Source organism: Chlamydotis macqueenii, chromosome 3, assembly GCF_036417535.1.
Source record: "Chlamydotis macqueenii isolate bChlMac1 chromosome 3, bChlMac1.mat, whole genome shotgun sequence".
NCBI lineage: Eukaryota > Metazoa > Chordata > Aves > Otidiformes > Otididae > Chlamydotis > Chlamydotis macqueenii.
Genome location: NC_141558.1, coordinates 92,034,605 through 92,046,980, shown reverse-complemented (window position 1 = coordinate 92,046,980; position 12,376 = coordinate 92,034,605). Strand labels below are relative to the sequence as shown.

Genomic DNA, 12,376 nt, shown 5'->3' with positions numbered 1-12,376 from the left:
TAGTGCCTCTAAATTTAAGAAATGATGGGTACTTCATAGAGGTGAAATGATTTTTCAGTTACTAGATAGGGAGAATTTCTGGGTACATCCCCATACTTAATACAATTGCTGTTCCCTTGCCCATAGGGCTCTTTGGGAAGAGTGCTCACTTAAATCTCTTGGCCCATCCCCAGGGAGATGCCTGATGCCCAGGGCTGGGCTGCCCCGGTTCCCCTGGCTGCCTTGCTCCTGGCTGGGCGATGGGATGCGCCCTGTCTGCCCAGCCCTGCCCTGCCATCCCCCATGGGGAGCCCCGGCCACGACCAAACCCCAGCCCTGCGGGGCCCCTAGCCTTCACTGCGCCATGACATACCAGTTGGTTATTTTTGTTTGTCACTTCCATCTGCAGCCTTGGCTAAATAGCTGTAAAATGTTCTGTACTCCTCACTCTATTATATAATGGATATTGAGCTTGAGAAAATGTTACAACAATGAAATGATACAAATAGAGTTTTTTTTTAATTTGTTCATTCAGACAGTAAGCTATAACCTGAGAGGGGACATTCAAATGTCTATTTAATATAGTAAATGCACAATTTCAAATTAATTTTTATCATAGTACAGTTACTGGCGATGAGCAACAATTTATTGCCTGATTATTCCTAGGTTCCTATTGCAGGGCTGTTTCACAAGAATGGGATTATTAATGGCTGATTATCTTGTATCAGAAGGTGGCAGTACAGCACAATTCTTAACCACAATTGTATATGTATGAATGGTACTGCCTGAAATATCAGATTCCTGTGAAGAATATGGAAAATTACCCTGGCTTGACAGGCCAACATTGGTATTGCATGACTCCTAATGCAAATACAAGTTAGTAAGAAATAAAACATGAGGAAGACTGTATTGTTTCATTCTGCTTACAATACACCCTGTCAAGGGTTTTAATGATTGTACAAATCTTGTCATTGGAAATGTTATATGTAGGGTGAAAACTGTGGCCCAAGATGTTATTGTGTCTGTGTTACAAAACCTATATGAACATAAACTCGTTTTAACCATCATTTTTGTATGCTGGAAACGACACAGCAGAAACTACAGTTGCTGAGCTAAGTGATATTATTACCAAATGTGCCATGACTTTTTTGACCACAGACACTTCAAACAACATCCTCACGCTGGCACACGCTCAGACTGTCAGAAACAGCAGCCTGCAGTGCCAGATTTTACAGACTCTTTCAGGGCCTGGCTTACCTTAGTCACATTGCAGTTTTGCTGCGTGTGAGGTGAGGCAGGAGATGATGGCACCCTTCCCATCTCTGGCACTCTGTAAGAGTAGAAACAGTGTGGGACAGCAGAGAGGCATGATTTGGGTTGCGTGTTTCCCTGGGGGAAACAAGGGTCTTACAAGTATCGTTTAGTTGTAAAAGGCAAGGGAGTGCAGGAGTGAGAGCATCGAGTACAGTATATCCATACCAGAAATAGGATGCATGGACAAGGATTATAAAAATAGGACCAAATGTCTGACCTCATTAAGGCCAATGGCCAAACTTCTATTCACTTCCATGGGGGGGAAGGTTTCACTGAGTCATTTGAGCAGATGGCTTCGTTTTGTAACAACTGTATGCGTGGGATTGGGTTTTGTTTTGTAACTACTTTTGTGCAGCCAGCATTTTCCTCTCTTTTGTCTATTGTAGTGCTTCTCACATGTTTTCAATCAGAATGGGAGCTCCTTGGGACCTGTCTGAGGAGGCCAAAGACTGACCCGTATAATTCCCGTGTGCTTGGTGTGCCACATTTGGGGAAAGGTCATTGCTTCTTGTATCTACCATTTTTATTAGGCAATCTAATTTTTCCACCAAATGTAATTGTGAGGATGAAGAAACCACAAAGGTTTGAATTATGGGAACTACCAGCACTGTGGATACTTATTCAAATGTGCTTGAATTTCTGTATTGTAAAATTGGACTGAAAATCACAAGCAATATTGATGCTTCTGTTATTTTGTTTTCAAGCATACTGTAAGTCTCATTAGTACTCTTTTTTACAGCTTTACAGTATTTTTGTTTCTAGTCTGTGTTATTGTTCATCTTAAACTTTTTTGAGGCATTGCCAGTTTGGGCAGAATTTTATTTAGAGCCTCAGAACAACTGCACCACGTTCAGCAGTAAATGCAAGCTGTGAATATATTTTGCAGCATAAACAGGGTGGTGGTAAGCCACTGTGTTGGTCTGTTTGACTCAGAGCACAGCAGGGGCACAGCAGGGCTGCCTCCTTCCTGACCTTTTGTAATTGTTCTTTGCTGTGGTTAGAATTTGTATCTTTATAGCATTTAATGTAAACATATATTTTATTTGTTACATTTCATCTCAGTAGGTTTCCAAGTGTTTTATTAACCATATAAACATAGACTTTACTGAAATTAAGCTTAACAATTAGAGGACAGCAGTTGAAAAGTAACCTGCACACAGTACACTGCCACACACTGGTAAAGAAGAATTTTGTGGGAAAGTCACAAGAACAATTATACTCTTCCAAAAAGCTCCAGAATATTTAATATCTGTAAAAACAGACATTGCTTACTGAGACATCATCTTAAAAGTCCATGTACACAAGCTTGTGTGTGCTTGTGTGCTTGTAGGTGCACACTTCTATATGCTCTGAATGGGTATCTGGATTCTCCACAGACGCTCTTGTATTGCAGATTTACTAACAAAGATGTTATCTCTTTTTCTTCCTTCCTTCCTTTCTTTCTTTCAGAGAGATTGGTTCAATTGTCAGGTCACTGGGTTGCTTCCCAACTGAGGCAGAACTACATGAACTGCTTGTGAAGGTAAATGTTTAGATCTTTTGTATTTTTTTCAGTCTTAAACTTGCACAAGTTTGGCCCTTCTGCCTTGCTGTGTGGGAAACCTAAGGTCTTTTCCCAGAGGTTGGAAGTGTCGTGGAAGTGATACAGGCAGGTAGGCAGTCTCTCAGGTTGCTCTGAAGCAAGCCTTGAGACTGGTGAGGTAACAACATAGGTTAAAATGAGAAGTCTTTGACTCTCTTTTACCCCAGAAGGGCACTGTGACACTGTGCCAAGGTGGAGGGGCATTTGTAGAAAATGGAGGAAAAAATTGGTTTTGGCTAATGAAAAAGAATATCCTAAACCTCAATTGGATTAGAATATCCGAATCCTAACCATCTCAGTCTCCTGGACATGCCATGGACACACACTGGATGATTAAGTAATAAAAATTAGTTCTTAAGCAGGTGTTAAAATTCTACATCAAATTCCAAAAATACACAGAGGGAAGACATACTATTTTTTTTTCACTGGGTCCTGTTATTGCTATCTTATAGCTAAACCTCTCAGCTTTCTGTCCTTCATGAGGTCTCTCCCAGTCTTAAGATTGCTCAGTTATAGGTAAGTAATCTCTTCTTACTTGATTACTTAAGCTTGTAAGCCAGAATTCAGACATAAAACCTCACAAGACCTAGCCATCCTCCCATTCACACAGGGGTAAGGAACTTCAATTACAGTTCTCCGCCGTTTTTTCCTACACTAATTTTTGTCTCTTTACCTCATGTTTGTAATAGAAGGCATGGTGTGCTGGTGCCTTGGCAGGGTATGGTTAGTAAATGGGACAAAGAAGTGGGAAAAAGACTTCACATTCTTTTTGCAAACTGATATGCTGCCTTAGGGAATGGAAGATGCTGGAGCTGAGAGATGGGGGAAGGATTTTTCTCTTTTTCATGTATAGGTCAGGATACCGGGAGTTGATCTCACTCTTTTCTTCCTGTCCCCAACAAAAATTTGGATGGTTGCAGTAGCAGTCTGTCCTCAGTAGGCTTGTCTGGTCTCTTGTAGATCAGAATTCAGTGTGAGAAATCTTGTGCTAAGTCTTGTGAAAAAGACACAGCTGCTTCAGATGAGGAAGTGCAAATAACCATCAGAAAAGAGCGAGCTTTTAACATGATACTGCAGTCTGCCTGGTCTGCTTCTGTACTCTCAGTACCAGATTGTCCCAGCTCACACTGACAAACAAGACAAAATGGAAAGAAAAGTTATGGTACTTAATATAGATCATATTTTTTGTGGCCTGCAGAGATTTTTGTTTGCAGCAAATGAGCAGTGCAATTGGCTCAAATTACAGAATTGAGAAAAGGAAGGGGATGCTTTGACTGCACCCTGAGTCCAGGGGAATGAGGAGAGTTTAAGGCCTACCTTCCCCTCCCAAAGAGAATGGAGTTCCCTTTTTTTTTTTCAATTTTTTTTCAATTTTTTTAAATTTTCAATTTTTTCAATTTTCAATTTTGAGATAAGTAATATGTAACAAAGTACAATGCAATGTAGCTATGAGGTGGAAGATTCTTAAGATACAACAGATAACATCTATGCAATGGTTGATTATAAGGATATTAAATTAAAGTACAAGTACTGCAAGAGGAAAGAATACATTCAAGAATAATGATTAACCTTAAAGAACGTTGAACTGGAAGTTAAATCTTAAAGAAGGTTTTGTAGTGCCTGTAAATGAAACTTCGGCATAGGTTTAGTACCAGAAGAACACTGTCTTCTTGTAGAACCCTTAATACATTATATTAATCACAAATATATCTTAATGTGTATAAGCTACCGTTATCATTGACTATGGTAATACTATTTTACCTTAACCTAGATAAAGTAAAAATTGTCTCTGTTGGCCAGTTTGTGACCAAGCTATTGCTCCATCATTTTTGCCCGTTGTAAACTGTGATTAATTTATGTTTCTCACTACTTGTGTCTCTCAGTCATCCTATCTTCCTGTTAGCCTTATTGTAGCTCAACTAGCATATGTTGTCTTCAAATTATTCATATCTGCCAAATCAGTATTCATATAATTATTTTATCTCTAAAAAGCATCATATACTGTTTCCTATATTGCCTTATGTTAAATGCTATACTTAGTATCATATCTTTAGGCCTATGTACAAATTTAAGATTAAATGATAAGCCTAGAGATGGTGAAAGCTAATCCAAGGGTTGCTACAATGCGTGGAGTTTGAAATCCCAGTGCACTACTCTGCCATAGATCTCCTGGAAAACTCTGGAAGATGGGTTTGTTTCTTTGTGACTCAGGTCCCCAAACGTTATGTGGACAATAATAGTACGTTTGTGAGAGCAGAAATATGAAACATAATGGGTCCCACAATACAGTTGTTATAGGAGCTATGAAAGTAGGAAAGAAAGGAAAGAAGTAGAGCAAAACTCACAGAGTTTGAACAAGCAAATACTGTTATTGTCACAGCCACTGTGAAAAGGGGAGGAATTACAGAAAAAGGAAAACATCAGTGAGAAATGAGGTATAGAATAGGAGTGAGCATGAGAAATCATAGAATCATAGAATCTTAAGGGTGGGAGAGACCTCTAAGATCATCAAGTCCAACCATCAACCTAACACCACCATGCCTACTAAACCATGTCTGGAAGAGTAAGAGGATACATATACCTGAAAATGTGAATACTTACTGACTTAGACAAGGTTTATATATTCAATTTACTCACATATCTATGCAACGTTAGAAATAGGATTCATTTTAACAGTTCAAGATACTGCTGGGCCTGTAGATTCACGGAAATGGAAGCTTTTCTTTCCAGGTCAGAGAAAGCTGAGGTTGCTCAGCACCTTCCAGGACTAGGTCCATTGTCAGGAAGGACACATTTCTTCCACAGGCTGCTTTCTAAAAATACAAAGAGCACACCAACAAAAAGAGGTGAATCTGGATGATACTTCTCAGTAAGGGCTGACATTTTCATAGGTATTTGCTATGCTGAACTCTGAAATGGTCATTGCCAGTGAGTTCTTCAGGTATGAAAATTAGAGTGACCTTCAACTGTTTGGATGAGCAGGTCTAATGTTTTTTGACTCTTAAACATGGTTTATGTAACTTACCATCTTCATGGATGTTTTGGGTCCTTGCTTTTGGTTGTTCTGCTTAATATAAGACACATCTATCTATCTCTGATAAATAACTACCATATTTCTTTTTCTGTCTCTGTGAACTTCTGACCTAATACTATTTGAAGCACAGATGTTCCCTAAAACATCCTGTGTACTTACACATCGCAGTATTTGTGATGCATGGAATAGTTCAGTGTGTTGGTTAACTGTTACGCCACTGGAAATAAGTTAAGTTTTGCCAGGTATTTTGTTACATCTTTTCAATCAGGCAAGTAGTAAAATGAATTATTCTGTAATGGTAAAAGGTATCATTTGATTTAGCATGAAGCCTGCAACAGCTTCATTTCCTTACTAAAGATCCCTTCCGCTAGGCTCACCAAACAGAAGGGAAAAAGTGCTTTTTCAAGCCAATTTCCATTCTAAAGCAGCAAGAGGTGGTGGCTGCCTGCTTTTAGCAACCAAAACCCTTCAAGAGCACTGGAAAAGAGCATGCTGCAGCAGTTGCAGCTCTCCATTTACGTAACTGGATGTATCAGGCATCACCCCAGATCTGACCCAGTTCCCAAGAGGAATATTTCTTTCTTCATCTTTTCCTGGCTCAGTTAGGAGATTTCAAATCAGTGCCTATTTGAGTCTTTTTTCAATCCGAGCTGTTTCTTGGAGAGCCTAGTAAGGTGTTGCTGCTGCCATGTGAGATCACAAGGCATGCATCCAGTTTCAACACAGACAGGAGCAGCCTACCTCCATTAAGAGGGCTCCTTTTGGGAGTAAAGCTTGAAATTTTCAGGGAAGGGATGCACCCTGATGATAGGGAGCAGTTTTTACCACATTGCTCATCTCCTGTGGAAGTATAGGAATGCAGTGAGAATGCTGCTAGAAGTCTCTGCTGTTTTGGGACTAATCTGTTAATTTATTTGGGAGGCAAAGGGAAGCTTTTCTTTGTGTAGCATTTTATGGGCTGCCTTATGACTGTTTCAGACTGCCCTGGCTCAATCTGCCTGCCTCTGTGGTCCTTCCCCTGACGACTCTCTCTGGCTACGAAACATGTGGAGGCAACAAATTCCATCCTTGAGGTGTACTCGACTGGGGCTGTGTCCAAACTAGCACATTAAATATGCCCAGAAACATCCTTGGGTGTTGAAGCCAGCTGGCACAGAGCAGCTCATGTCTACCCTGGTAAATGTTTTATATGCACCAAGCAGCCTGCTGGAGAACAGTCCCTAAGGTCCTAGCCAGGCCCGGGGAGTGTTAGATGGCATAGGCCAAAATTATGCCAGGGAATGTGCTAATGGGTTATGGGTGGTCACATTACACTGCTTGGGGATGTTCCAGGTCCTGCTAGATTTTACTTATGAATACACTCTGAATGTTTAAACCTCTGCTGAGTTATTGTGGAAGATAATATCAGCTACTAGGTGTCTCACTCCTTTGCATGAATGGTTTCTAAGCACAAGAGGGCAATATTGAGTTGTTGAAAGTGTCTATAATAACAGGTCTGTATTTTGCCTGGGATATTATTTCTTCCTCTAATTTCTTTCTATTTGATCACAAGTCTTTCACTCAGATGTTATGGTGCCATGTGATATTAAAAACCTGATATTCAAAGTCTAACTCTGAAATTTTAGTGCAGGAACCACCCCAATTTTCTGGTTTTCATATTAGTTTGCTAATGAGTCATGTAACCTGCCATACTTAAGTTTTATTTTTAGGTAGAAGGAGAAGAACCAACTGGATACATTCATCTGGAAAAATTTCTTCCAGTGATGACAAAAGTACTGCTCAACAGAAGGTAATGGAAAGTGGATTTTCTGTGTGTCTGTAGTTTATTCTAGATTGACAGGGTTGATTCTGAGTAAAGATATCTACAGTAATATTATGTAACTGGAAAGAAAGAGTACAGATTTTTTTTTTATTATTTAAACTCAGTTTACATTAGCTTGATAGATTTTCTGTGAAAATTACTTTGTGTACATAAAATTATGTTGTACGGATGATATAAATAATAACTGCTTACAATCATGAATTGTGATAATGTGCAGCTTTTGTATTTTTAATGTGAATCACAATTAACTTGCTATTCAACATGTTTTGTGCATCTCTGAAATATTTTATATGCAAATTAAGGTCATAACCATTACTTTCTCTGAACATGTGAGTTACAGTTACTGAGAAGCACAGTCTGTTACAGTGTATTTTTAATAAGCTAGATAAATGAGCTTTATGTTCATTTCTCAAAATGACTGCCAGGTACAGTTGAATGTACACAACTAGCACTCTGAAAGACTGCTGATCTAAAAATCTAGAACAAAACCGCTGTTCATTATTCAAAGATACACAGAAATCTTTGCATGTACAGAGGAAATTGTGCTAGTTTGATATTTTGCACTAAAAGCAAGATTACTTATAGATAATTTATTTTTCTTTTTAAAGATGGTAGCCAAGGGTTTTAGGAGAATCAGTCTTGTCCAATACTGAGAAGTTATTCTGCACACAGAGGGCCTTTGGTAAGAGGGTGTTCTACATATGAAATAGCTACAGGATTTCCCAAAACTATCTCGCAGCATCCAGAGGCAGTGGGGTCCACCTTGGGGCTGTGTTTGAGAGTCTTTGGGCCTGTGCGTGGACATTGCCCTGCCAGCTGTGTTTGGGTCCCAGTGTGCTGGTGCAGGTGAATTGCTTTCCCAAGTTCCTGCACCTTTACTTTCTCTGGCCTTCATGGCACATTCCTATTTCCACACTGATGTTCACCCTTTCACAAAATGATACCTTGCTGCTCTGGGCTCTCTCCTCCTCTTCCACATCCCCTCCAAACAAACATACACACACACATACACAAAACAAACCTCCAACCAAAAACCCCACACACTTTCCTCAGGCTAGTGCAGGCTTGTCAAGACTCACTTTATCTTTTGGGGCACCGTGTCCATAGTTCACTTATCCAAGGGCATATGAGATTTGGATCACAAAAAACAAGGCCTCTTCTTAGCACATTTGATTTTTAGATAGTAAAAGAGTGAGGCAGGTCTGGACGAAACAATCAAGCAGTTAGAACCTCCTTGGCTTCAACATCTTCCCTTTAGTATTCTTGGGGGTTGGTGAGAGTCTGTTGGTATATTGCAGGTCTCCATTGCTGCAGAGGGCTTCCTTTCCAGCTCTGAAATCAGGCACGTATATGCATGCACACACGTGCCCAGTTCTTCTGTCTATCTGAAATTGATAGTGACAGACCTTTCCTTTGTAGCTACCAGCCTCCTTTGTTCATCATCAGCTCATTAAGAGTGTCAAAGTCCCACTAGGTGATCTGTTGCCTGGCTACCAGTGTACCTGGACAAACCTTTGTTTTCATGGTTTGGCCATCTTCTGTTCAGTGCATTGGCTACGTGGAATGATTCAGCTGTTATTGTTTCCTACTAACCCGCTCAGGCAGCCCAGACACGCAGAAGCCATTCGTCTGGCTCCTTAGCCCAAGGAAAATTAAACAGGAGTACAATAAAAGACATAAGAGGTAAAGATATGGACAGTTCCAAAAGTAAAGCTGGAATTAAGAGTTTGATAGACATACTTAGTAAATTCTCATAGGAAATAAGTTTTCCCTTTTCTTTAGTACTCATGTTTTATTATTTCAGAATAGTACAGTAGCCTGGCAAACAGTGACTTAACTCTTCTGATTCAATGGTTTCAGCTACCGGCCTATTCCAGAAGATGTTCTTCTACATGCATTTGAGGTCTGTAACTAAATATTCAAGTACCTAATTGCCTGAAAGAAGTTGCTAATTCTTTATTCAATATGGTTAAAAGCACAGGTTTTATTCTTTTTCTTTAAAGGCTTTGGATGAGAATAAATGTGGATATATTACTAAAGAGGAGCTGGTCAGATATCTGACTGAAGAAGGTAACATGACTTTTGTAATATCAGTATTTAAGTAAATAAACATTGCATGTGTATATGGCACCTTGAGGTCTCCCTTCTACATGCCAAAACTTCTGGGAGTAGATATATTGTCTTCAAACAATACTGTTGCCATGATGAGTGGCTGCAGACTAGAACATTTCACTGGTGAGTAATACAGGGAAAAAAACATTTATCTGCCAGCTTGCAGACATTATAAGATAGAGATTACTGTTATTAAGAGTCATAATTCAATCTTGTGTGGATATTTCATTATTCTATGCACATCTCTGTGCTTCATAAGGATGTGCCTCTTTTTCTGTCCTCCTGTAAAATGTAGTTTAGATTTCCAGATGTTTCAGGTGGTTTCAGTGCTCATTCATTCTTACATTATCTTGATCTTAATTCTAGTGCCATATGCAAACAAAGAGATTCAAAGACCAGATTTAAGTTGTATATCATGTAATCCTCAATATCCCTTGAAGAGCCTGCTTTTCTTGCATGGCTGACTCATGTCTGCCTGCCTCAAGTACAAAAAGATGTGCAGACTTTGCACAAGACCTATCCTCAGATGGAGACTTTGTTCTCAAAGAGGGATGCAGTAGGCCGTCAGCAGCTTTGAAGCTCCTAAAAGAGAAAAACCAGAAGCCTTTGCATGATGTAAATACAAGTGAAAGGATAGCCAAATGAGAGATAATAATTCTAACGTACACATTGGAAGAATTCACTCTGACAAAAATGGTTGTTTTGAATTCCCTGTGGCAGAGAGGAACAGGCTGTTTTGGAATCTGTGAACTGAAGGGAGATCAGAAGATCTAGGCCCTCTGTCTCCTTTCCCTTAGACCAGCTTGCTTGGTGTGCAGGACTTAAATTGGCAAAAGTGAAGGAATTGGATGCTTAGTATTACTCCTTTTCTCCTCTGTGTGAGCACCAAAAGGAGATCCTTTCAAGGGAAAAGCAGTGTAATTTGCTTTGAAAGTAATGCTTATCAAGACAAAGTGTTATTCTCTGCTGTCTTTCAGGGGAGCCCTTTACTCAGGAAGAAATGGAGGACATGCTTTCCACTGCTCTGGATCCAGAAACAAATACTGTTCACTACAGAGACTACATTTCAATGATGATATTAGATGAAACTTAAGATCTTCCACTTTAGTGTTTGAGATGCTTTTTGGTAACAGCAGTGTAGCTTGGTAGTTAGCTGAAATACATATTTTAAAGTATAACAAAGTTCAGCTTGCGACCTTGTGCTTATAATTAATATAAAATCTGTGTAGCTATACTTCCTTGGGTTCTGTATACATATTGAAATATCTCACACCTGGAAAAAGAGCTCTTGACAGAAATACTGTGTAAGGTCTGGAAAAGAAATCATGGAATCTGGTTTGAAAAATAACAGGAAAAATAATGTTAATGGAGTCAAGAAATGGCTTTACAATTGCTTCTGAAAAACTGATGGAAAATGAGACCTGTGAAAGCGGATAATAAGTAGGTAAGTGACTACCTTAAGATGACTAAAATTGTGAAGGCATACTGCTGAGATAAAGCTTTTATATTTAAATGTAATCCCTGTTTATGTTTAACTAATAAGGTACCAGGTAGGTTACTCCTTTTGAAATAATACAGTAGATCAAATAAACATTGTACAGTTTCTATTTTTTTTTGTCAAATATTTGTGTTTTGTTTACCACAGGCAAGGACCAGATAGTTCCATTTTATGTTACTCATCCACTGGCACATAGTATTTTGCTTACATTTTAAACATGCAAGTTAACACTCAAACCACTGTCATAGTCAAATTTACAAAGTCATCCTTGAGAACATTTTTGTTATTATGGGCAATAAGCTGTTCCCCTTTCATAACCAGTTTAAAAGTCAGGAGCTTAAATTGTTGAAAACTAAGGATCATAGGACTGGTATTTGATTTTCATTAACTGATGAAGCACCATTTTTTGAAAGATGTTAGTGTAGAATACGTGTCTCAATTACCCTTGCTAGAAGACCACCACAGATCTCACTGCTCTTCTAATTTCTAGCTTAATCATTTTCTTGACTGTTACTGTTGTCCTTTAACTTGAGTTCAAGTTCTTTCCCCTTGAGTTCTTGCCTTGTCCATCATCTTCTAACAAGTGAGCAGCAGTTGCTCTCAACTGACACGATCTCAGCTTGTAGAAGATTCTGTGGTCTGGCCCCCAAGGGCACCATCTTGTACTTTGTGCTTCATACCTTTGACCCCATTTCTGTTTTTCTGGTCTCTGTCACGTTTGGTTTCCTCTGTACGGTGTCCTACCAGTCCTCTGTCTTAATTGCACATCCCAGCCCTGTGTCATCAAAAGACTTCATCAGCTGATGAAATCCAGGGAAGACTGACACACAGAAGCACCTGTCATGCCCTAGCACAAGGTTCCTCATGTCAAGTCTTTTGCTCTACCCATTTGTTTCACTTGAGCTGGAAACTCGGAGGAGTTGTTTTCATACACAGCTGCAAGGGAGCTGCTGTGCTTCACAAAGAAATTAGCATGATCTAAATGTGGTGATGGAAGCAATCTGCAGGAGGCCATTTTTTAATTCTCTTTTTACT

General features: G+C 39.4%; 1 protein-coding gene across 2 annotated transcripts in view; it reads left to right on the top strand.

Annotated features, from left to right (window-relative positions):
* DRC8 (dynein regulatory complex subunit 8) overlaps positions 1-11,450 on the top strand; it is a 31,314-nt gene extending 19,864 nt beyond the window's left edge. The window contains exons 3-7 of one of the 2 annotated variants that reach the window (XM_086744704.1): positions 2,743-2,815; positions 7,619-7,698; positions 9,592-9,634; positions 9,735-9,801; positions 10,821-11,450. In XM_086744704.1, coding sequence (XP_086600830.1) covers positions 2,743-2,815; positions 7,619-7,698; positions 9,592-9,634; positions 9,735-9,801; positions 10,821-10,936 — 379 coding nt within the window. In that variant the 3' untranslated portion in view covers positions 10,937-11,450. The remainder of the gene's footprint in view (positions 1-2,742; positions 2,816-7,618; positions 7,699-9,591; positions 9,635-9,734; positions 9,802-10,820) is intronic. The other variant, XM_086744705.1, reaches the window with a different exon arrangement.
* Positions 11,451-12,376: the final 926 nt, after the last annotated feature.